Consider the following 26,920-nt stretch of genomic DNA (forward strand, 5'->3'; position numbering starts at 1 on the left):
ATCTCCAGGTGTCCCTAGCACAATATTAAAAGGGGTGCGATTATATGGAAAAATCAGGTTCCACCCATCTGGCAGCTCCTGGCAGGAAAGAACAGGGGGAGAGCTATGTGCCTTTTGCTTAAGAGAAAAAAGAGGGAAAACTGTATCCTTTTGATTAGAGAGAACCCAGACAGAGGTCTTTACATCATCCTTTCTGTCTCTGTCCTTTGACACATGTGAGAACGGAAGAACAGGACATATGGGCCAGAAAAATTTGTGCTTGCCCTTTGATTAGTGGGCAAGTCCCAGGAACTCTCTGTAGAACCCTGGGGGAGACAGGATGGCCCAGTAGAGGGAATGGATAGTGGACCAAGAGTCAGAGGGCAGGATTCAAGTCCCAGCTAAGTCTCCTATGGTTGTGGTACCTTGTCATCGAAGCCCACATTCTGAGGGCCCACATTTGTTCATCTGTAAAATGGGGAAAAGATTGACCCCCTACCCTGTCTGTCTGCCCTATAAGATTGAGAATCAAATGAGGTTGCCTTATGAGGATCAAAGTAAAGGTGAAATAAAAGCTTTGTAAATTGGACAAATGAAAGGTATTATGATTTGACATCTTAAACACAGCAGATGTTCAATCATTGTTTGTTGAATAAATCAAGAAAGAAACAGGAGATGAATGAAAGGTAAAGGGGATTTTGGTACCAAAATGCCTCCAAATCCTTTGACTATAAATACTCAGAATTTCCAATATCTCATGGAGGATCATTTAATCAGAATCTACAGATTTATCTATAGATTAGGTTTAGGATAAACTGATAAAGTAAAGAATTAGTTGGAAAGATATTAGATTGTACCTTAGGCATCTGTGGCTGGTACTGGGTGCTGGATTTGGAGACAAGAAGACCCAAGTTCAAATACAACCTCAGACCCTCACTAGCTATGTGATTGACCTTGGTAAGTCACTTTGTTTGCCTCAGTTTCCTCAACTGCAAAATGAGAAGAATAATAGCATCCCCAGAATTGTTGTGAGGATCAAATTAGACATATTATTGTTGTTCAGTTGTTCAGTCATGTCTGACTCTTTGTGATCCAAAGCAGACCATAGCATGCCATTACTGACCTTGGAGTTTTCTTAGCAAAGATACCAAAGTGGTCTTTCCATTTCCTTCACCAGTGGATTATAGCAAATAGAGGATAAGTGACTTGCCAAGGACTACACAATTAGTATCTGAGGCTGGATTTGAACTCATGTCTTCCTGACTCCAGGCTCAGCACTCTATTCAGTGAACCATCTACCTGAATTTAAAAGGCACTTCAAAAAATAAATGCTTGTTTCCTTCAAAAGCATGTTCTATAAGAATTCTCCACTTCATTGCTTAATGCTGTTGAGGCATATTATTCCAATGAATAGCTTTATGTCTGAAAAAACCATATAGAAAATTTGTAGGTTTAGATTTGAGGCACTTGAAAAGAAAATATCAAATGACTCAGAAAAATAAATTCCTCTTGTAGTTCCATGTGTATAAAGCACCATTGTCACCTATTGAGAATCTATCTAAACTGCAGATTTAGGATATTTTGAGGAAGAATAAACCTCTTTCTTTTTATTTATTTATTTAAGGCAATGGGGTTAAGTGACTTGCCCAAGGTTTAGGTAATTATTAAGTGTCTGAGGCTAGTTTTGAACTGAGGTCCTCCTGACTCCAGGGCTGTTGCTCTATCCATTGTGCCACCTAGCTGCCCCCATAAACCTCTTTCTTACAAATGTTGGAGCTGCCAAAGGAAATTTATTATCCGATAATAAAGGTCATACCAGCCAATATAGAGAAGTCACACACACACACACACACACACACACACACACACACACACACGCAAACTTTACTAGTATAAAAGTTAGTTAAGAAATCTCACCTGCATAGCTCTTAAGAACACAAGATAGGTTGGCCTGCCTTTAATAGGTTTCCAAATTGGGGGTTGTGATCCTCGCTACCAATTTCTGAAGAAAACTACAAAATTCCTAGAGACAAATAGCTTCTATCCAATCCCACCTCCTGAAGTCTTTTGAGGGAGGGTTTATCACTTTGGAATGGAGTAATTAGTGCTGCTTTATTTGGAGGAAGTCAGAAAGCCACCAGTGCATTGGGTTGAACTAGAGAACACAGATACAGGGTCATCAAAGCTATAGGCAGACTTATTTTATTACTTCCATCATCCCCCCAAAAAAGAATTATAGGGTAGTTGCTGAAAAGCTAGCATATTAGTATGGACATGGCTAGAATTGCCATTTCAGAATATAGCTGGATAGTAAGGTCCTCAGTCCTGATGCTGAGTCCTATTTCAACCACAGGTAGTGGTAGTCATTTCTAAAAGAAACCTCATCACATCAAATGATACTTCTCTGGGTCATTTTATTTTTTAGGTTTTTGCAAGGCAAATGGGGTTAAACGACTTGCCCGAGGCCACACAGCTAGGTAATTATTAAGTGTCTGAGACTGGATTTGAACCCAGGTACTCCTGACTCCAGGGCCTGTGCTTTAACCACTGCACCACCTAGCTGCCCCTCTCTGGTTTATTTTGAGGGAGATGCTAGATATGAAACCTAGGATGAAACTGAAAGAAATAAAACCTGAGTTTTAAAACTACAAGTGACAAAAAAGATCCAAGGAAATCAGATAAGTAAGATATTTCCCCACCCCTCCCTAAGCCGCCTTCATTTCTGGTTTTGGAACTTATAGATATCATCTACCCATGATGCACTTCTAATCCATCCAATGTTATCTCCTTCAGAACCAGTTAAGATGTGGAAGAGGGTGGAGAGAAGTCATTTTTATTGGTATTTCATGTTCTGCAGATCCTTACACTGTTTTGGATGGGTAGAAACCCTAAATTCTCAACTTTCAAACAGGCAAAATAGTGATTTGTTGTTATACATCTGCCCCTCTTTTCTCCCCATATCTAGTTCTATCCCTCTCTTCACACTGACCACAGTCTCTCTTTATTTCCTTTTAATATTCTAGCTTCTAAGCTATTGGTCCAGGCAATCCAAGTTTGATCCAACCTGCAAAACACCCAGTTAGTTTCTGCTTGGATATGCCTAAACCTGAAATCTTGACTTCCCACTGGTGACAAGATAAGGGAGTAGGGATCATTAGTTGGAGCTCTAATTTTATGAAAAGGGAACTGTAGTTCCAGGTAGTAAGGAAGATAAAGAATATAGAATACTATACAATGTTTACCTCCCCATGAGTCTTCCCAAACGAATCAGAAAAATGTTGGCGTCTTCTTGTCTAATCTAGTTTGGCAATAGTTAATGAAGGATTGTCACTTCAAACTTGTATTTACTGCCTGTCCACCAGCCTTTTGACACCTTTGACAATCTGTTATGGTCACTGTTCAATCAATCAGTCAAGTCCTACTCTTTGTGATCCCATGTTTATAGTTCATGGGGTTTTCTTGGCAAAGATACTAGAGTGGTGTGCTATTTTCTTCTCCAGTTCACTTTTACAAATGAGGAAACAGGCAAACAGGGATGAGTGACTTGCCCAGGATCACATATCTAGTAATTGTCTAAGGCCAAATTTGAATTCAGGCTTCCCAACTCCTGGCCAGCTCTCTATAGACTTTCTATCTACTGAGCCACCTAACTGCCTTCAAGCAGTAATTTGGCAGACCTAAGGATACAAGCACCTCTCAATATATATTTTGGTTTCCTGTTTTCTTTGTGATATCTATGTTTCCTGTCCCATTAGATCAGTGGATCTTAACCTCTTCTTTGTCACAGACATCACTGGCAATGTGTTGAAATGTCTGAACTCTTACTTAGCATATTTTTAAATGAATAAAATACATAATATTACAAAGAAAAGGGCAGTTAAGTGGCACAATAGAGCGCAGGATCTGGAGTCAGAAAGACCTGAGTTCAAATTTGTCTTCAGATGCTTACTAGATGTGTGATCCTGGACAAGTCACTTAACCTTGTTTGCCTCTGTTTCTTCATCCGGTAAAATGAGCTGGAGAAGGAAAATGGCAAACCACTCTAAGATCTCTGCCAAGAAAACCCCCCAAATGGAGTCACAAAGCATCAAACCCAAGTGAAAAAAAACGAACAATTACAAAGAAAACCAGTTATATTTTATTACAAGTATCAATTTTTTTTAAGATCACAAACTCTAGGTTACAAACCCTTGCATCACACTGTAAACTCCTTGAGGGAAGAATGCATTTTTGTTTTTGCCTGATATCTCCAGAATTTAGTACAGTTCCTGTCCATAGTAAATACTTAGTGAATACTTATTGATTGATTGATTGGCTACCTAAGTGTGTCCATATTAATATATTCTCATTTCAGAGGGCAGAGTCTTTATCTGAGTCACTCTCTTACAACTAGACTGAGTTCAATAAATGTTTGTTAAACTCCTACTATACACTATATATATATATATATATATATATATATATATATATATATACACTCACACAAAGGTTTAATAAAAGCATTTTTCTTGATGATTGATAAGAACCATGTGACTTCAGGCTAGCCTCCTCTTCTCTTTAGGATATGATTTCCTCCTCTATAAAATGAAGGATTTCTGATCCCTGCTCCTGGAGGCTACACCTTAGGAGGCTATGTCCACATTAAGTCTAGCACCAATACAGTGAGCACCCAGGAGCAGGGCGGGGGGAGAGGAAGGGGAGGTTATCAGGCTGGTTAAGGAGGGGGAAATTGATTCAGGTCAGGGAAAAAAAGAGCAGGTTAAAAGAATTCATTCCAATCAGTACTGGGACCAGTCCTCTGAATCATCACTGCACTTCCATACTGGGTAAGAAAGAGATATCAAGTCTCAAAAAAAAAATGATGATGATGATGATGACGATGGGGCTAGACTACAAGGTTTTCTTCAATTATGATATTCTATGAATCTCAGAATGGCGACCACGGAGGAGAGAGACATTGGTACTCTGTCACTATTCCAGGATTGGAAACTTTCAGTTATTCTGCAGTATATTGAGTATTCCAAGGCAAAAATAAAACCAAAAAAACTGGAAGAAGGAAGAGTAGAAGAAATAGAGAGAGAAAAATCCTGGATCCCTCAATAGGTTCTCAATGGTCAAACCACTTATCCTGATTCACATCCAACCTAGACTAGGTTGGATACATTTTCACTGCATCCCATATCCCAGGAATGTTATCTATCTATGGAAAAAATAATAAAATTTTACACCAACCTGAATGAAGGTATCAGAAGGGACTTCAACCATCTGAAAAGGCTAAAATTGGCAGCAGCTCCTATGAAGTCAGCAGATAGACAGATGCAAGCATAGTCATGACAAAAGTTCCTCCTGGGCCTGCAAACCACCCAACTCATTTTAATCCACCCACATCATTTTAATCTCTATTACAAGTCAGTCAACTGACATTTATTTAGAACCTATTATGTGCCAAAAGTGAATTACAGGATTTGATTAATTTTTGAAAAATTTCCTGTAAGCCTTAACTCAGTAAGGTGATGATTCAAAAAGCAAGGAAAATTTATCAGAGATCTGCTTTTGAAAATAAAAATGGTGTATGTATGTATGTATGTATGTGTGTGTGTGCTAAGTCTTTAAATGTTAATGAAAATGAAAAATTGTGGTAGAAAAAGAAGTAGGAAGGTTGAGAAATTGCAAATGATAATTTTCATCAATCCCTTACAAAACAATATTTTAGGGTTACAAAATTTGTATATACATTATCACCTTTTACTATGGGCACAGCAATAAAATCAATACTGCTATTGTTTTTAGAAAGGGGATATTAATCTACTTCCCTATGGATCAAATCATCATCCTCTGGCTCTCCAGACTACAATTCTATTTCCTGGCAATCACAAGCAAGGATATTTCTTTTATATTTGCTTCTTGGGGCTTTGTGCAGTGCTTGAATATAAACACTTTCATTCATTCATCTCCATGTTAGAGTTGAAATCTAAAGTGTAGCTAACACTAAAATTAATTATTTGGATAGTCTTGACATTATATTTATCAGCTAATGTCTGATATCTGAATGCTGACTAGCATATCTTAACTATTTAATTAATGTTGAATCTTCTAAAATATGATTGCATTTCTGGTGCCTATCAAGTAGTATTGCTTAAAATGGAAATTAATGCATCTCAGAATTAAGTAATAACATACATAACTATAGAGGCCTTCATTTGCATGTTAAACCTGTTGTATACAAACCTGCTGAATAAATCTAAGATACAATAAACTTTTATTAATTATTATTCAAGATCATCTTAAAGTTTACCTTTGAACTCCCTTTGTAAAAATAAGTTTCTCAAAGTTAATACCAAGAGACAGAAATAATGTTGGAGGAAAACGTGAGATGGACCAGGAGATTTAAAGTACTTGAGAAAAAAAAAAAAACTGCTTCTTGGAACATTAGAAGTAACACTGACATACTAATAATTGTTATGCTAATTATAAACCACTCTATATGCTAAGGAGGGTTCTCTAAGGACTTCTAGGTAAAATGCCTTTGGTGACACTGAATTATTGTTCATAATTAAAAGTATAGGTCAATTAAAAGGTACCCTATAATCAGACAACTCACCATTTCTCATTAGCTTCCCCCACAAACCCTCTGAGTCAATGAGGTTTTATTTTATTATTTAACTAATGTCATTACTGCTTGATTAAAAATAATTATAATGTATCACCATAATTATGCTCCAAAAGATCTAGCACTTTGCCCCATTAATTTCAATTTGAATTTTAGAAGCATTGCTTTGTTGAAAAGGGCCTTCTTAATGTCTTTTTTTTCTGTTGAATGTTTTCTTAGGTATGGTGCCAAATGAGGGCAAGGTAGTAGATTCCTTTAATGGACCAGTTAGCTTTGGGGTAAGATATCATTGATCCCATGGTCAAAAACTGTGCCCTCCCTGCTGGTCTCAAAGGTCCTGGATGAATAGGGATCAATTCAATCTAAAGCCAGTCCTATTATTACAAAAATAGAGTGTACATTGCATTTTTGTTCCAATATCCCTATTCCCAGAGACCCTCTCCTGACCTCAAGACTATAGGTTAGTAAAACAGTCTTCAGAGGAGTCCTCAATCAATTCTGGAATGTGTTAGCTATATACTGGCTCCATCCTCTCCTTATGTCCACAGCTTACCAGTCTCCCAGATACAGGAGAAAGTCCTGCTTCTTCTCTGGGTCAAGAATATCTGAAACAATATATGGTTTATAACTATCTTCAGTAGTGGTGGGTGAGAATTTTAAGATGCAGCTGGGTGTAAAGGTGAGCTCATCACAGTATATTATAATGAACTCAAGCCAGGACAAGTCCAGTTAATTGATGAGAGGATTTACCCTTCTTGTGATGAGGGAGAGAACTTACCCCGCTTCTTACTAGTTTTTAAGAATGTCTCCAGTTAAGGAAGCTACAAGTAAATAGCGAAGCTATTTATTATATGCTATACTCAAGGGCTTTCTAAGAGTAGGAGGTTGTTCAGATACCTGTCTTTATACCTGTTGGGGTTTTCATAGGGGTACACAATAAGTTAGCACACTCTAACTCTTTTAAGGAGTTTGTGGCAAATTAATCAAGTGAGTTGCCAGTCAGAGTGCTTAAAAGCAAAAAATAATAAAAATATGCTAAAGATCAGAAAACAAAAAAAAAAATGCAGGGAGTCCAAAAAAGCAACAGTCTATCCAAATTCAACTGGTACCTGTAAATTGGGATCTTTTTTGTTTCTAGAGGGAAAGATGCTAAATCACATGACAAATGACCTCCCACAAGGCCACTTGAATTTAAGAACTTTTTTTTTGACACAAAATCAAGTGACTTAATCATTCAAAAACACAGGTGAGATCTGAACTGTTGGCCTCTTGCAGGAACCAATCTGCTCTTCACACCCTCTCACCAACTCTTCATTCCCCATTCCTCCCATAGCAGAACTAACATTTATGTCTACTTGGCAAACCCCAGGGTAGCCAAGCCTGGGGCTGGTTCCTGCCTCCACAGGAAACCTGTGAAAACTCCAGAATGCAGGGAGACAAAGCACTGTTCCAAATTAGGCTCCTTTCTTGTGGCTGTCCATACCTTGCCCAGATTCCTCCCTGGGGTTCTTATTTCCTGTGGGCAAGGCTGCTTTTTAATCAGCCTCCTTGCTTTTTTTTCTTATAATGTTCCTATTATTCTTGAAGATTTTATGGATTTTTGTCTGGTTTCTGGAAACTTCTCCTCTTGTAGTGTACCTATCTGCCGAGTGCTGACCCTATTGGTTTGCTATGGAATCCTAGGGACTTCCAACCTGCTATTGCCCACATCTAGCCTGTTGACCTCTTTGACTTCCATGTTCCAACTAAAGGAATTAATGAGCTATGGGATCTACTGATCATTCACAAAGCCTTTCTAATGAAGGACTTCTAAATTAAAGCAAGGTACTTAACCTTTTCTGTGTCTGGGAAAGCCTGTGAACCCTGCAACAGAATGTTTTTAAATACATAAAATAAAGCACAAAGGATTACAAAGGAAACCAAATATATTAAAAACTTAACAAAATGTTTTTAAAAATCAAGGTTAGGGTTAGAACCTCTGATTTATAGTAAGAAACCCTGATGGAAGAGAAGGAGAGGCAGAAGGTGCCTACACTTACCAGGGTGAAGTCCAGGGCTGACTTGGCCTATGTAGAAATAGAGGATAACAGCAACCCCTATGTCAACCAAGGCATAGATCCATTGGATCACAAACATGATGGTGAGAGACCCAATGGCCTGTTGGTAAACAACATGGTAGTGAACAGATAATCCTATGATTTCCTACATCACAAGAATGCAATGAAAAGCAAGAGTCCCTGCCCTCAAGGAGCTCACAATCTAATAGGGGCATCAACAAGCAAATAATTATGTACAAAAAAACTGTATTTACAAAAAAAAGTATAAACTGGAAATAATCAACAAAGATTAATCATGGGAAAATCATGGGATTGATCATAGAATCTTGGGAGACTGAGGAAGTTTCTTATATAAGGTGAAATTTTAGCTGGGACCTGAGAGAAGCCAGGAGATGAAAATGAGGAAGGAGAGAATTCAGGGATGAAACACAGTCAGTGAACATGGTTGGTGTCTGAAAATGGAGTGTCTCAACCAAGGAAAGACCAGTATTATAGAATGGAAGTGAGTGAGGGTTAAGAAGAGAGGAGAGGTAGAGGGGGTCAGGTTATAAAGGCTTTGAATGCCAAACTGCATCTTAAGCATTCATGTAGCTCCTTGGTTCTCCAAATACACAAGGAATTAGAATTTCCCATGGACATCAATCCATCCTACCCATGTGCCATCATGACACATGAAGATGCAACTAGCAGAATCAAAGTTGGATCTTTGTAGGACTTTCCTTCCATCTGCTATTGAGCATACTCCCTTTTACTGAACCTTCTCTGTCTTATTCCAGTTCCAACTCTGAATCAGGTCTGACCCAATACAAGATGCCTTGCAGGACATTAAAAGTAGCTATTTTTTGAGATTTGGTCTTATCAATGTAAGGAACTCTCAGTTTGGAAATTCTCTCAAATAACAGATCAGCTAGAACTCAGTCTTAAAGAGTTCCCTGGGAATGATTGGCTAAAGTGACATACTTACAACTATGGCTTTTGTAGCAGTGACAGCACTTGAACCCAGTTCTCCAACTCTAAAGCAGACTCTCTAAATATTACATACTGGGGGTTTTTTTCAACTAATTATTACCTCCACTCCAAGAAGTGCTGACTAAGTTGGTTTTACAACTTACACCACATCCACCCATACAAATTAAATCTGGGTAACTTGTGCATTTAGGAGAATTCTTCATGCTTCTGGGAACAAATATTCATTTAAAAAAAGTTAAATCTCAATTAAAATGACATTTCATTAAAATTGAAGTATAGCCCTGCTGAGGATCATCTAAATTATAATATGACAATCTGACAAATTGCATTCCTGGAATCTAATAAATAGATGAATTATGAGGGGGAGCTCCCCTGCCTTTCATCCAGGCCTGGATCTCATGGAACTCCACCCATCCTTACATCCTGATCTGGACCCCAGAGCCAACCAAGGTCAAGGTACTGTTACTCACCCCAAACAGGGAGACCCACGGGTTGCACAATTGAATGTAGAAGGAAATCGGTCTCCTCTCGACATCCTGTTCCTGGGTATTGAGCTTTGGGAAAGAATCTGGAGAGAGGACAAACCCAACCCTGAATTCAATTGTGTTATGTTACCAAGCCATCATCTATTTTTACAAGCAAGCTTCTCCACCCTTCTCCCAGGTTCAATACAAGCTACAAACCCCATCTCTCTTCTCACCAGACAAAATTGCATCATTTCTCTCCCTTTTCCAGTCCTTCTTAGCTGTCTTCTAAGACTTAGGATAGGAATTAAATAAGGATACTTCAGAACTTTCAATCAAAAAACACTCAATAATTCCATGGTAGCTAATTCTCTGTGCTAAAAACTTTCCAACACTGCTTTTTTTAACTGATATTTTATTTTATTTTTCCAATTACATGCTATGGTTGTTTTTTTAACATTCTTCTATTTGCATATTTATAAGTTACATATTTATCTACCATATATTTATCTACTTCTACCATTTATCCATCATATTTACTTTCCCCTTTCCCTTGGTGACCAAGAGTCTTGTAAAAGTTGTATATTTATATTTGTGTTCAACATATTTACATCTTAGTCGTTTTGTGTAAGAGGAATCAGGTCTGAGGGAAAAGTAAGAGAACCAAGGGAGAGGAAGAAAAAAACATAAGAGAAGTTCTAATAAAGTGAAAATAGTATACATTCAGATTCTGTGTGTGTCCCCCCCCAGATGAGGTTGGCATTGGCAATAATTTGTCTCCCAAGGTTGTCCTAGATCTCTGAACTGTTGAGAGGGGCTGCATCCATCATAGTTGATCAACTCACAATGTTGCTGTTAATGTATACAGTGTTCTCTTGGTTCTGCTTCCTTCACTCAGCATCAGATCATGTAATTCTTTCCATATTTCTCTAAAATTTTCCAATACTTCTTTCCAAAAGCAATACCATTCTTAATTATGGTGCTTAGGGAATGCTGAGGTATAAGTCCCCTTTTCCCTCACTGAGCTAAGAAATGTCCCTTTCCATGAATGGAATATAAAAATTATTTTCTTGCCACTGACAAATGCATAAGATAGTATAATTTGATGAAAAAAAAATACTTCAAAAGACAGGCTGTCTAACTTATTAGCTATATTACTTTTTTGGTGAAAAGATCTGTGAGTTCATCTGTGTAGGGGGCTCCCAGTGTGGAAATTCCCTCCCCCAATATAGATCAACAGCTCTTCTGTAATCTTAGAGACTACCAAGAGACAAAGTGACTTGCTGATGACCACAGAACTATTGTGAGCAAGAGTTAGAACTTGAACCTGAAGGTCAGGACTGTATTCACTAGTGATGAGAGAAAAAATGAGAAATGCATAGACCAGTTCTTATTCATGCATTTATTCAACATTAACTTATCTGGGTCTAAGTTTTCTATAAGAGGAAGGACACAAATCTAGATGGCCTCTGAAATCCCTCTTGAATCACAATATGTATATGCAGTATATGACTATCATAATCTATGCTTGAAAAACCCAAAAACATCAGCTTCTGGGATAAGAACACACTATTTGTCAAATACTGCTGAGAAACTGGGAAATAATATAGAAAAAACTAAACCATAGATCCATATCTCACACCCTATACCAAAATAAGGTCAAAATGGGTATAGGATTTAGACAAAAAGGGAAGTACAATAGACCATTTAACAGATCGAGAAATATTCTGTCAGATTTAGGGAAAGGGGAGAAATCTAAAACCAAACAAGAAATAGAGTACATTATAAAATGATTTTGAATATATTAAAAAACAAACAAGAAATAGAGTACATTATAAAATATAAAATGAATGATTTTGACTATATTTGACTATATTAAAATTATTTGACTATATTTGATTATATTAAAAAGTTTTTGCACTAATAAAATCAATGCAGTCAAGATTAGAAGAAAACAAGCTGGGAAACAATTTTCATAGTTAAGGATTCTGATAAAGTTCTCATTTCTAAAATATAGAGAGAATTTAATCAAATTTAAAGCTATATGTAATCATATGAAATTAATTGAAATTAAATTTCAAATGAAGAAATTAAAGCTATATATACATATATATATAATCATATAATCATACAAAAAATGCTCCAGATCATTATTGATTAAAGAAATGCAAATTAAAACAATTATGAGGTACCACCTTACTCCTATCAGATTGACTAAGATGACTAAAAGGGAAAATGATCAATGTTGGAGAGGTTGTGATTAGGACATGAATGCACTGTTGTGGGGTTGTGAACTGATTCAACCATACTGGAGAGCAATATGGAACCATGCCCAAAGAGTAATAGTACAGATCAAACCCTTTAACCTAGCAATACCATTACTGGGCCTATATCCAAAAGAAATTTTAAAAATGGGAAAAGTCCCACACATTCAAAAATAATTTATAGCAGCTTTTTTTGTAGTGGCAAAGAATTGGAAATTGAGGGGATGCCCATCATTTGGGGAATGGTTGAACAAATTGTGGTATATGAATGTCATGGAGCACTATTGTTCTATAAGAAACCATGAATGGTAAGAATTTAGAGAAGCATAAAAAGATTTACACAAACTGATGCTGAGGGAAACGAGCAGAACCAAGAGAACATTGTACACATTAACAACAACCCATTGTGAGTCAACCAACTATAACTGATGCAGTTCTTCTCAGCAGCTCAGAGATCTAGGACAATCCTGGAAGACCTGTGATGGACAATGTCATCCTCATCCAGAAGAAGGCCAAAAACAAGTAAATAAAAAAAAAAAACACCACAAAATCTTAATGGATACTATATTCACTTAAAAAAAAAACTTCTGTTGTTTTTGTCCTTATCCTATGGTTTCTTTTCCCTTAGTCCTAATTCCTCATATACAAAATGACTAATATGTAAACATGCTAAATACAATTTTTTTTTACTTTTACTAAACTTTTTGTCACTGAGGGGAGGGGTTGGGAAGGGAGAGTGGTAGAAGGATATATAACTTATAAATATGCAAGTGGATGAATGTTAAAAACTTTCATAACATGTAATTGGAAAAAATAATAATAATAATAGTAAACCAATACTACAATCCTTGTAATATGAGAATCATTACAATAATTTGGAAATGTTCAGAACAAGTAGAAAGTTCACAGCAGTCCTGTGACTACTCTCCAGCTGCTCCCCACATTTATTCTCCCATTTCTTGTTCTAGAATGTTCTATTCTCAGCAATCTTCAAGGCAGGGGTAGCCTGGTTAATGGAAACCTACAAACCCTATTTAAGTGATGTTTCATTCCTTAGTCCTCAATCTCAATAACTCAGTTAACATATTACAGACTTCTGTGTCATAGTGATAGCTTTTCAAAGTACGCTGTTATTTGTTATCTTACAAATACACACACACACACACACACACACATACACACACACACACACACACACACACACACACACACACACATACACATACACACACACCTTAAAAGGAAAAAACCTTGACACGGAGAGATCTTAACCTTGTCCAAAGTATTTTAGTTAGTGGTGGGACTAAGACTAGAAACCAAGACTTTTGGCTCCAAGCCCTAGTTTTTTGTTTGTTTCCTGATGGTCACAATTATTGTACACCAGAGTCAGAATTTGAACCTGAAGGCCAGGACTCTATCTACTAAGTTATACTGCCTGCATTGACCTTTTTATGGGAACATATACCTGATCCTCATGTTGTTTGTCCTTTATTGACAAAGAGGACCAATGGCATCAGGGAGTGATACCATGACATGCAAATGAATTGGGTTTAATGGAGGCAAGGCTGTGCAAAGTCATCAGCCTCCTCTCTCCCAGAGTTATCTGGAGAAAGTGGCAAGATATAACTAAATCAGGATGACTAGAGATGACTCAGGATGCAGTGGGAGACCTCTGTCTTTTTAAGATAAGGTCTTGCTCAATTTATCTGAAACAATACTCATTCATTGATTAAGGCTAGGTAAGAAATGAGAACTCCTCAAAAAAAAATCAATTTTGGAAGGGAAGACTTTCAGGATCCCCATATGTTTAGTGGAAAAACTTCTGGCTCTAGAGTCAGAGAATTTGAGTTCAAAATCTACTGTTGGTGCCCTCCTGCCTATGTAACCATGAGAAAGTCACTTGATCTCTCTGGTCCTCTGGCTATGTCTATCACTAAACTTATGATCTTATGATCTTGTCTTCTAAGGACACGATAGAAGTTTTTTGAACAGGATTTTCATGGTCTGGTATGAGTTCAATTTCTGAAATATTTTTCAATTTAAATTATATTTTGTTAATGCCTTTTATCTTTACATTGCAGTCATTTCCCATCCTTTCCTTCCAATTTGAAGTATGCATTGTAACAAAGAAAAACAATTCAGCAAAATCATCCAATATACTAACATTACCTGACAATGCTTCAACTATTCCACCTCTCCTAGGGGAAGAAGGTGGTATGGTTCATTACCTCTTCTCTGGGACCTTCACTGGTTTTTTCCATTACTCAGAGTCCAACTTTCTTTAAGTGACCTTCATTTTTGCTGTCCTAGTTAAACATTTTGATTTCTGGTTCCATTTATTTAGCTTTACTTCAGTTCATTCAAATCTCATGTTTTTCTGAATCCCTCATATTCATAATTTCTCACAATATTTAATTACATTCACATACCATAATTTCAATTGTTATTCCCCAATCAAAGGGTATTCATTTTTTTAATTATAGTTCTTTGCTAGCAAAAAGAATGCTGCTTCTAGTACATAATCACTCTTTCTCTTTTTGTGTTTCTTTGGTATATGATTAATAATAGGATTACAAGGTCACTCAGGATATACTTCTTGGTACTTATATAATTCAAATTGAAATATGGAATGACTGGACACTTACTTCATAGTTCCACTAACAATGCACCAAAGTATCTATGTTTATTTACATAGCTCCACCATCACTTATTTCCAATGTCTTTTTGTGTTGGAAATTATGCAAGGAATGATGTAAAATTTCAGCATAATTTTAATTTCTCTAAGTTGGAGTGATTTGGAACATGTTTTCCTGTGGCCATTTAGAGTTTATCAATCCTCTTTTGAAAACCTTATTCATATACTTTGGTCATTTAGCTATTACAGAATAGTTCATGATATTAATTGTGCCAAATCCATCTATATATTTGGGTAGCAGACTTTTATCAATGTTATCTGGTGCAAATATTTCCCCACTCTATCATTTATATTTTTTCACTGATTTTATTCATGCAAAAACTTACTTTGTGTTGTCAAAACTGCATGTTTTATCTTTTAAACTATCTTTTATCCCTTGTTTGGTTAATATATTGTCCCATAGTACTAGTTGTAAAAGATAGCCAATTTTTGTTTCTCTTCTATTTTTTTCTATGATGTGAACTTTTACATTTGGGTTGGATATCCATTTTCAGCTTATTGTGATATATGGGTATAAGCTGCTGGTATAAAACTAACTTCTGTCAAGCTGCTTTCCAGTTTCTCCAAAAGTTCTTATCCAAAAAGGAGTCCTTCCTCTGGAAATTCAGGATCTTGTGTTTATCAAAATCTGTTTTCTATTAGTAAATATTTATTAAATAACTTCTATGAATAGTTCTGAGATAGTTGATGAAGAAAATATTTTTAGAAAAGACTTAGCACCTTCCTCAACCAGTATAGAGTTCCCCTTCCTTTTCTTGCCTCATATCTTCCCCTGAAAAGGAGACTGATAAATAATAGGAAGGAAGGAAGGAAGGAAGGAAGGAAGGAAGGAAGGAAGGAAGGAAGGAAGGAAGGAAGGAAGGAAGGAAGGAAGGAAGGAAGGAAGGAAGGAAGGAAGGAAGGAAGGAAGGAAAAGACGCTTATTTAATTCATAAAAATGTACAACTGATTCCTGAATAATGAAGAGTAAAACTATATACAAAATCTACTACCTACCTTAGCATGAAGGGATGATTCCAGAATTTAAAAGTGATAAAACAGACACTTTTTAAATTATGGGTTTATTCAAACCAAAGCTTTAAAGAGTTATTTCACTTGCTAACTAACCATGATCGAGGTCAAAGGGTATATGTCCACTATAGCAGATTCCTCCCCCTCCTCCCTGATTGTGAAAGGGCATCCAGGTGAGGCCTTGGGCTCCTGGGATAATTCTGATCAAATTAACTTGCTCAGAGATGTGGAAAGCCCAGGAAGTTGGGGTGGTTTTTTTTCCCTCTAGGCTTGTTCATTTTCACAGAAAAAAAACACTTTTATGTCTATTTTAAACTTTGTTATGTTACATTGAAATACCTTTTAAAATATGTATTTTGGTTTGATGTCTTTCATAGCAAGCAGTCTGGATCAGAAGCCGCAAGCTATAAACGCACAGGAGACTGGCAGTGGTTGATAAAGAAACCAAATATATACTAACTGCTTGTTAATTTAAAGTTACCTGATGGAGGGGAAAGATTAGTAATTAACATTACTAGCCTAACTGTTGAGGAAATTGCTATTAAGGAAATGTTGTTCTTGCAAGTCAGTTGGCTACACACACACACACACACACACACACACACGCATAAACACACATACATGTGCATACATGGATGCGTGTATAATATATACATGATACATATGTATGCAAAAATGTGCTACAATATCCATGTAAATAAGTGTGTTTATATATGTTCATAATTATATTCATTTCCATTCATGTCTGTATCTTTATATGTGTGTGTATATATGCACATAAAATTTTAATTTTTTTATTTTGTCATGAGACTCCAAAGAAGCAGAGAAAAACATCAGAAGAACCTGGAAAGGCAGGTGGCCTTTTCATGAGGAAATTTCAAGTTGGCAGATAAAGAGTAAAAAAAATCAAAAGTTGGAGAAAAACAATCAAGAGGAGAGGGTGAAGTTTAAGCAACCTTGAACCCCAGATGGGTTTATAACTCTATGATGCTTAAGAAGAGGCTCAAGATGAATTAAAAATTCATGCTCTGATACTTAATCTTATCACTATGAGACTTTAGGCAAATCACTTCCAGGACTACTCCCCAACTCAAAAATGAGTGGACTAGATTAAATGTCCTCTGGAGGTTTGTTTGGTGTTTTGTTTTTTTTTAAGTTCCAGGAAGACATTAGTGCCATATATCATGACGCAAGAGTATTATTAAACCTGCCTCAGATGAGCCTGAAGAAAGCATAACAGTTGAGGAGGAATAGCAAACTGCTCCAGATCCCTCTCTAAAACTCTTACCTTGTCTCTCAGGTCCAAGAGGCTGTTGTCTTCCACATATCAACTGGTGTCCACGATCTCCCTCAGTCCTGGACCAGGGCACCCTCCCTTCCTTCTGCTGGGTGAGGTGCTGCTCCTGCCCCTTGGAGGAGGACACAGCCTCCAGCCTTGAGCACTTGGGAGAAGATGGAGAAGTAGAGGAGGGGAGGTCCAGGAGGAAGCTCTCTTGGAGAGTGTGCTTGCTTGTTTTTTGGTATTTCTCCTTCCTCCTCATCTTGATTCCCTCTCTCTCTTCTTTCCCAGGACCATTCTGGCTCAACCTGGTGAGGTGGAAAAGCTGATCCATATCTTTGGTGAACTCCATCAAGGTGCCTTCGGGACTGGCTTGCAAGGTGCCTTCCGAGCCATAGCTGGGCCCTTTGTCCAGGACCAGGTGCTCAGAGCAGCAGGGACCCTTGGCACTTTCCCTCCTTCCCATCTCAAGGTTCTGGATGATGTTGCAATGACTCAAGGAGAAGTAAGAATAGTCTATGGCAATATAAGTTAGCATGAAGTTGATGGTGACGATCGGAGCCAGGACATTCACTTGACCCACAAAAATGAATGCCATGGTCACCAGGCTGGTTAAGCAAATAGCAGCCACGGGTGTCTTATTGCATCCTCTCTGCAACAAGAAGACCAGGAACAAAATTCAGATGCCACCTCCTACAGGGGCCCCTTATCTTAATTCCCCTTGTTGTTAATGTTCTCTTTCTCTTGAAATTACTTTGTTTTATAATCTTATAGTGGATAGAGAACTATCCTAGGAACCAGTAAGACCTGAATTGAAATCCTGCCTCTGACATATATGAACTATGTTGACCCTCAATAAGTCACAACATCTCAGTGCTCTTGAGAACTTTGACTATAACTTGTAGAGATAATGTTGACCTATGTTAATAGAGAGAATTTACCGACCCAGAAATTTCCTATGCCAATAAAGTCATAGGTCTTTTTGTTATTATATAATTATAGGTCCAGAGCTGAGAAGAAACTCAGAGGTCATATAGTATAACCACTTCATTTACAGATGAGAAAACCAAGGTCTAGGGAGGTTTCGTCATACACCCATGGCCATATGGGTAGTAACTTAACATCAGAGGAGGAACACAAGCTCAGGTCCTCTGACTTCAGGGTTAGTATGCTTTTCATTTTGCCAAGTAGACATTTTGTATTTACTTCTCTGTGTATATTGTAATCCCCAGTGGAATATAAATTTCGTGAGGGCAGGGATTATTAAATTTTGTTGTCTTTATCTGTCATCACCTAGAACAATGTCATATGCATAGTAAGCTCTTGATAAGCCTTTGGAAAATTGAATTAATGCAAAAAAGAAACACATTTCTACATATTTTCATTTTCTCCAAATCTCACATCTTTCTTGGTCTCTTAACACTAAAATCTAGGAGATAAAAAAGAAAAATGATTATTCTTCCCTTATTACATATGGAATACTGAGGAACACAAGAACTAGAGCCAACCACTGATTACAGATGTGACCCATTTGTTATTATGTTAGTCCTTCCTTCTCAAAGAGGATCAATGACATCATGAGACTGATGTCTTGACTTGCATGCAAGTTGGACCCATTCAGAACTTCTAACCTGGACAGTGCCATGTCACCTCCCTGGTTAGAGAGAGGAACAACAGTAAATGTGAACTAATGAACCTGTATTTACTTAAGTATGAATGCATATTTATATTTGTTTGAGTCAGTTTCCCCATTTGTAAAGTGATGAAGCTGGATCGTATGATCTCTAAGATTCCTTACCATGCTAATATTTTATGGACCTTCTATGAAATTGCTGCTAATGAGGCAGCTGTGATCTTTATTGTGCCCTTATAGGTTAGAAAATGCAAAGATAGCATCCAAAAGATTCCTGTCTTTAAAGAGAATAAGCCAACAGATGAGTAGTAGTGCTTTGGTGATGGCTTCATGGACAAACATCTATGCTCCTCATACATATAATGGTTAACTAAGATGGAGGATTAATGTCTATTCAACTAGTCTTTTAAAAAAACAAACCTAAGAGCTATAAACACAGTGAAAAATCATTATAAAAGGATTTCAGGTAAAATCTGAACCTATAAAGTGTGCCATTTTTAAAAATAATATTTTCCCACAATTACAAAATAATTTTTATCATTCTTTTTTTAATTTTGAATTCCAAATTCTCTCCCTCACTTTGGTAAACAATATGATAGGTTATAAATGAGAAATCCTGTAAAACATATTTCCATATACGTCATTTTATGGAAGAAACCTAAAAGAATGGAAGGAAGAATAATTGTATATTTCAGTCTATAGTCAGACTCCACCAGTTCTTTCTCTGTAAGTGGACAGCATTTTTCATTGTGAGTCCTTTGTAATTGCCTTAGATCACTGCATTGCTGAGAATAGCTAAGTCACTCACAGTTGATCTTCTTATAGTGTTCTCAATATTGTGTACACTGTTCTCCTGGTTCTGCTTAATTATTCTATATAAGATTATGTAAACTCTTCAGGATTTTCTATCATTTCTTATAGCACAATAGTATAACCATATACTACAACTTGCTCGGGCATTCCCCAATTGATGTATATTTTCTCAGTTTCTGATTCTTAGACAACTCAAAAAAGCTGCTATAAATACTCTTGTACAAATAGTTCCTCTTACTTTTAAAAAAAATCTATTTGGAATTTAATAAAGGTATTACTGGATAAAAGGTTTTGCAGAGTTTTATAGACCTTTGGGTATAATTCCAAATTGGTCTCTAGAATGGTTGGATTAGTTCACAACCACACCAACAGTGCTTCCCAGTTTTCTCACATCCCCTCCAACAGTTATCATTTTCCTTTTCTGTTATATTAGTCAACTAATTATGTATCAGGTGGCACCTCAAGTTGCAATTTGCATTTCTCTAATCAACAATGACTTAAAGAATTCTTTAATATAACTACAGATATCTTTGATTTCTTTGTCTGAAAACTGTTCATAGCCTTTGACTATCAATTAGGAAATAACTTGTATTCTTATAAATTGACTAATATATTTAAGAAATGAGGCCTTTATCTGAAATACTTGCTTAAAATACCACTACTGGGTCTGTATCCAAAAGAGATCATGAAAAAAGGGTGAAAATCCCATATGTCCAAAAATATTCATAGCAGTTTTTTTTGTAGTGGCAAAGAATTGGAAATTGAGGGGATGCCACCAATGGCTAAACAATTTGTGGTATATGAATGTGATGGAACACTATTGTTCTGTTAGAAATCATGAGGGATTTCAGATTTCAGAAAAGCCTGGAAAGACTTGCATGAATTGATGTTGAGTGAAATGAGCAGAACCAGAAGAACATTGTACATAGTAACAACATGAGGTGATGATCAACCATGACAGACTTGTTCATTTCAGCAGTACAATAATCAAATACAATCTTAAAAGACTTGTGTTGAAAAATACCATTCGGGCAAGCCAAGCTGGCTACACGAAGGAATCCAGTCTTAAGAGCTCTGATAAAATCTCATCAGCTAAGGACTCTAACTAAACTTTCCAGAGACAGAACCCACAGAGGGACCCAGTGAGGCAGTTCTCCTACTCAAGGTAACCTGGAAAAAAAGCAGAAAGGCTCTGCTCCCCGGGGTCAGAGAGGCAGCCTGCCAGAGGGGTGGCCCGCCAGAGCCAAAGAACTTCAGCCTCCCGAGGCTGCCCCAGGGCACTGGGAGCTGCAGGAGTCTCCTGAGCTGCACCCTGGGGAGCACCGGGCACAAAGTGGGGGAACAGTGGGGGACCTCTGCCAGAGCGAGTACGTGGAGCCCAGCCCTCAGGGCACACAGCGAGCAGCCTGGTCTTTTGACAGCCAAGACCCTGAAACAGAAGCAGGCAGAGCTGGTAAGGAGCCCCCAGGGCATGAGCCCATTGAGCTGAGGGAGGGGAGTGAAAAGAGAGAGACTGCCGAGCTCTGTCCTCTGCTCCTGGAACAGGACTCTGGGGCTCTGACCACATTCAGATCCTGACCACAGTCTAGGCCCCCATAGAACAGCAGGCCCCCCCAACCTCGGCCCCGTGTCAGAGGGCACTTATGGTCATTCACAGACCAGGAGGGAGGACAGAGCCTCACACACTGAGACCCTTGTAGGAGTGTCACAAAAGCTCAGGAAGCACCCCAAAAAACAGGCTTAGGCTGGGAAAATGAACAAGCAAAGAAACAAGAGGAAGACCATTGAGAAATATTTTGCAAATGAGCCCAAGAAGGATCAAAACATTCAGTCTGAAGATGAGGAAGCACAAGCTCCCGCATCTAAAGACTCCAAGAAAAAACAGAAATTGGGCTCAGGCTATGACAGAGCTCAAAAAAAAGACTTTGAAAATCAAATGAGGGATTTGGAAGAAAAACTGGGAAAAGAAAGGAGAGAGATGCAGGAAAAAACATGAAAATGAAGTCAGCAGCTTAGTCAAGGAAATCCAAAAAATGCTGAAGAGAATAGCATGCTAAAAACCAGCTTAGGTAAAATGGATAAAACAGTTAAAAAAGTTATTGAGGAGAAGAATGCCTTAAAAAGCAAAATTGGCCAGATGTAAAAAGAGATAAGAAAACCCTCTGAGGAGAACAAATCCTTCAAACAAAGAATAGAATTCAGGGAGATTGATGAATTTACCAGAAATCAGGAATCAGTACTTCAAAACCAAAAAAATGAAAAATTAGAAGAAAATGTGAAATATCTCATTGAAAAAACAACTGATATGGAAAACAGACTTAGGAAAGATAATTTGAAAATTATTGGAATACCTGAAAGTCATGATCAGGAAAAGAGCCTTGACATCATTTTCAAAGAATTACTACAGGAAAATTGCCCTGATGTTCTAGAAGCAGAGGGCAAAATAGAAATGGAGAGAATCCACCCATCCCCCTGAGAAAGAGATCCCAAAAAACCAACCCCCAGGAATATTATAGCCAAGTTCCAGAATTCCCAAGTCAAAGGAGAAAATATTACAAGCAGCCAGAAGGACACAGTTCAAATATCGTGGAGCTGCAGTCAGGATCACACAGGACTTAGCAGCAACTACATTGGAAGCTCGTAGGGCTTGGAATATAATATACCAGAAGGCAAAAGAGCTTAGAAGTAGCCAAGAATGAACTACCCAGCAAGGCTGAATGTCCTCTTCCAGGGAAAAAAGATGGACTTTCAATGAACCAGGGGAATTTCAAAGGTTCCTTTTGGAATGGCCAGAGCTGAACAGAAGGTTTGATCTTCAGATACAGGACTCAGGTGAAGCATAGAGACTGGAGGAGAGGGGGGGAAATATGAGGGACTTAATGAGGATGAACTGCATGTATAGAAAAATGATACTGATAATATTCATATGAACCATCTCAGTTAATAGAGCAGGTAGAGGGAGCTTTTATAGTTGAAGCACAGAAGAAAGCTGAATTCAAAGATAAAATATGGTGTAAAAATGGAGTCAATAGGGAAAAAAGGGAAGTGGAAAGGGAGAAAGAAAAAGGAGAGGGGGAATAGTCCAAGATATTTCACATAATAAGATTTTTTTTATTACAATGAGCTATTGCAATGATATGGAAGGGGGGAGGCAAGGGGGAATGAGGGAACATTTGCTCTCATCAGAGATGGCTAGGAGAGGAAATAGCAAATATACTCAATGGGGTATAGACAACTGGAGTAAGAAGGAGGGGGGAGCAGGGGGAAGTCGTGGGGATGTGAATAAAGGAGGAGAGGATGGACCATGGGGGGACAGTGTTCAGATATAACACATTTTCTTTTTTACTTCTTGCAAGGGGCTGGGATTGGAAGGCCTGCCCAGGACCATAGGGCCAGGTGGATTCTGGGCCTAAGGGGTGGTATGGGGGATCAGGGCTTTTTGGCCCCAGGACCAGGGATCTGTCTGCTGCGCCACTCAGCGACCCTACAGCAGAGTCAGAGTGAAAGGAGAGAGAAAATATAGTACATGGTAGTGGAGAAATAAGAAAGGAGGGAGTTGTGATCAGCAATGGCAACGTTGGAAAAATATGGAAGTAACTTTTGTGATGGACTTATCATAAAGAATGCGATCCACCCATGACAGAGTTGTTGGTGTTGGAACAAAGACTGAAGCACATTTTTTGTTATTATTATTTGGGGGAGGGTGCAGGGCAAGTGGGGCTGGGTGGCCTGCCTGGGGCCACATAGCAGGGTGATCTTTGGGTGTCTGGGGCCGGATTTGGACCCAGGTGCTCCTGGCTCAAGGGCCAATGCTCTGTCTGCCACCCAGCCACCCCTAATAGTATTACTATTTTATTTTATTTTGGGTCTTTTTTTTTCTTCTTTTTGGTTTTTGCAGGGCAGTGGGGATGGGGGAGCTTGCATGTCACATGGCTGGGTGATTGTTGGGTTTACAAGGCTGGATATGGACTTGGGTGCTCGTGGCTCCAAGGCTGGTGCTTCGTCCATTGCGCCACCTGGCCATACCTACAATTATTACTATTTTTTTAATTTTAATTTTTTTTCTCCTAATTTACTTTTTCGCCCAAGCAAGTCTATCTATATTCATGGGGGAGGGGTATTTTGTTTACTTGTAAACAAGTATATTTTATTAATGTAAAAAAACATTTGTACAAAATGAGAATAAAAAATAAATTTAAAAAAAGAAAAATAACATTCATACCACAGAGAAGGAACTGTGAACTTTGAATGAAGATCAAAGTTTATTATCTTCAATCTTTAAAAGTTGTCTTATGTTATTATGAAATTTTTTTCTCTCTAATGTTTTCTTTTTTCCATTTGGATCTGATTCTTCTCTCACAACATATTCAGTATTGATCTATGTTTAGGATGGCTATAAATATAGAGCTTATATCAGATTGCTTTCTGGTGGAGGAGGGGGAGAGGAGGGAGAAAAAATTGTAAAACTCAAAATCCTACAAAAAATGATTGATTAAAAACTACTGTTGCATGTAGATGGAAAAACAAATAAATAAAATATTCAATTTTTTTTTAAAAAAAGAAAGAAACACTGCTATAAATTTTTTTACAAGTTTTCTGCTTTCCTCCTAATATTGGTTACATTGGTTGTGTTTGTGCAAAACCTTTTTAATTTAATACAATCAAAATTATCCATTTTATATCTCATAGCACTCTATCTCTTGTTTGGTCTACCCCAGTGAGTTCTATTAGCTCTGTTTAAAATAATTTAGGTCTTGCTCCCAAGCTTTATTAACTCATTTGAATCTTGAAGTTTCATGTCAAAAAAAAATCCTTGTCAGAGCGTATATATGACATTGATGTTTCAAGAATATGGGGCATCATTTCATCAATATTTGCTCATATTGTTTTTCTTAGTAACAGAGCCCAACTTATCTCTGCCTTCAGCTAATCTATGGAGAAGTATTAGTTTATCTTTTTCTAAAATCTTTCTATATATGATGGCATAGGAAGTAAATGCCTAGGAAGAAATAAAAATAGCATCTCATCAATTCCTCTGCTCCTATTTCTTCTTGACTCTCCATCTACATAATACCAAAGAAAGCAATCTGTTATGCAGCAGCATAATGCTGTTGGCATGAGCAAAATCTTGAGACTGCTTTTCCCTTCATTAGAACATTTTTTTGTTTTCAATTGCTTTATTAATTTGCTTAAAATTCCTCCTCTCAAGACCCATTAAGACTTATGCTGAATTCATATGACTACACATCATTGGTAAGTCCCTTTGGAATCTAGAATATATGTGCTTGGTATAGTGGTGGTGGTCCTTAAGTTTTGCTTTAATATAATTTCACAATCCTCTATTTTTAAAAAAGGATTTATGCTGAATCATGTAGAAATTAATACTGAATGGCTACCTTTAGCAACCAACTCTAACACAAGAATCCATTAGCCTCAAACAGCTTGGAAAATTAGATAAACTTCAGCTTATCCCAGAAAATAATTTTTAAAATATTGCAAGATTTTCGAGGATATGTGATCTCATTAATGCATGTCACACATTTCCTTTCTATGCTCTATTACTTAGTGTGCACATCAGCTCCCATGGGTTCAATTATCATTTCTTTGCAGACGATTTCCAGATCTACATATTTCCAGGAAAGATTATTTGATTCTTTGCACTTTGTATCCCTAGTGCCTATCAGAATGCCTAGCACACTGTAAGTGTTTGATAAATACTTTCTGATTGATTAATTCAGTCCAAGTCTTTCTCTAGTCCCTTATCATCAGCTGCCTTTTGGACATTTCAACTAGACTTCCCAAAAATATCTCAGCATCAACACACCCATAACAGAATTCATTATCTCTCCTTCCTTTCCCCCCCCCACTGTTTTTTTCTATTACCATGACAGAAGCAACATCCTTCCAACAATCCAGGTTCACCATTTTGTCATCATCCTCTACTCATTTCTTACCCCAATTAAACAGTCAGGGGCCAAGTTTTATCCATTCAGTTTTCACAGTATCTATCACATACATTTTACTTCTCTACTCACACAGTCACTTCTCTAGTTTAGACCCCCAGCACCTCTTATATTGACCACTGAAAGAGCTTCCTAATAATCCCCTCTTCCCTTTAACTTTCTCCCTGCTCCAATCCATCCTCTATTCAGCTGCCAAAGTGATCTTCCAAAAATGAAGGTCTAACCATATCATCCCTGCTTCAGCAAACTCCAGTAATTTGACGGATAAGCAATAAACTTCTCTGCTTGACATTTAAAGCTTTTCACAACTTGGATCCACTCTGTTTCCCAGTCTTCTTACATATTACTTCCCTCCACCTACTCTACAATCCTTCCATTCTGACCTCTTGTTTCTTTCTCACCCTTGATACTCCATTTCTCAACTCTAGCACAAAGAATCCAATAGCTACAACTGCTCGAGAAGTTGAACAAACTTCAGCTTATTCCAGAAAATAATTTTTTTTAATTTTTCCAGATTTTCAAGGATCTATCTGCTTGTCTTTCTGTAATGCACTCCAACTCACTTTTGCCTCTTAGAATCCCTGGCTTCCTTCCAGACTTAGTTCAATGGGCACTTTCTGCAGGAAGACTTTCCTGGTCCCCAAAACTACTATTATCTTTTCCAAGGCTACCTTAAATCTATGTTTGTAGGTATACCCATACCTACCTATAAGTGTACATGTTGCTTGTTATTGTTGTGTTTCAGTCATGTCCAGCTCTTGGTGATCCATTTGGAATTTTCTTTTTTTTTTAATTTATTTTTTATTCTCATTTTGTACAAATTTTTTTTTACATTAATAAAACATTCTTGTTTACAAGTAAACCAAATACCCCTCCTCCCCCATGAATATAGATAGACTTGCTTGGGTGAAAAAAGTAAAGGGGAGAGGAAAAAATTAACATTAAAAAAATAATATTAATAATTGTGGGTATGGCGGGGTGGCGCAATGGACGAAGCACCAGCCCTGGAGCCACAAGCACCTGAGCCCACATCCAGCCCCATAGACCCAACAATCACCCAGCTGTGTGACATGCAAGCCACCCCAACCCCACTGCCCTGCAAAAACCAAAAAGAAGAAAAAAAAGACCCAAAATAAAATAAAATAGTAATAATAGTAGGGGTGGCTGGGTGGTAGACAGAGCA

General features: G+C 37.6%; 1 protein-coding gene across 10 annotated transcripts in view; it reads right to left on the reverse strand.

Annotated features, from left to right (window-relative positions):
• SLC12A8 (solute carrier family 12 member 8) overlaps positions 1-26,920 on the reverse strand; it is a 171,037-nt gene that overhangs the window by 1,111 nt on the left and 143,006 nt on the right. For 9 of the 10 annotated variants that reach the window (XM_074214709.1, XM_074214712.1, XM_074214703.1 and 6 more), the window contains 4 exons: positions 17,338-17,980; positions 10,086-10,183; positions 8,629-8,746; positions 5,212-5,272 (listed from right to left, as the gene is read on the reverse strand). In XM_074214709.1, coding sequence (XP_074070810.1) covers positions 5,212-5,272; positions 8,629-8,746; positions 10,086-10,183; positions 17,338-17,980 — 920 coding nt within the window. Of the gene's footprint in view, positions 1-5,211; positions 5,332-8,628; positions 8,747-10,085; positions 10,184-17,337; positions 17,981-26,920 lie in introns of those variants that run through there. The other variant, XM_074214710.1, reaches the window with a different exon arrangement.

Source organism: Macrotis lagotis, chromosome 1 (assembly GCF_037893015.1).
Source record: "Macrotis lagotis isolate mMagLag1 chromosome 1, bilby.v1.9.chrom.fasta, whole genome shotgun sequence".
NCBI classification, from domain to species: domain Eukaryota; kingdom Metazoa; phylum Chordata; class Mammalia; order Peramelemorphia; family Peramelidae; genus Macrotis; species Macrotis lagotis.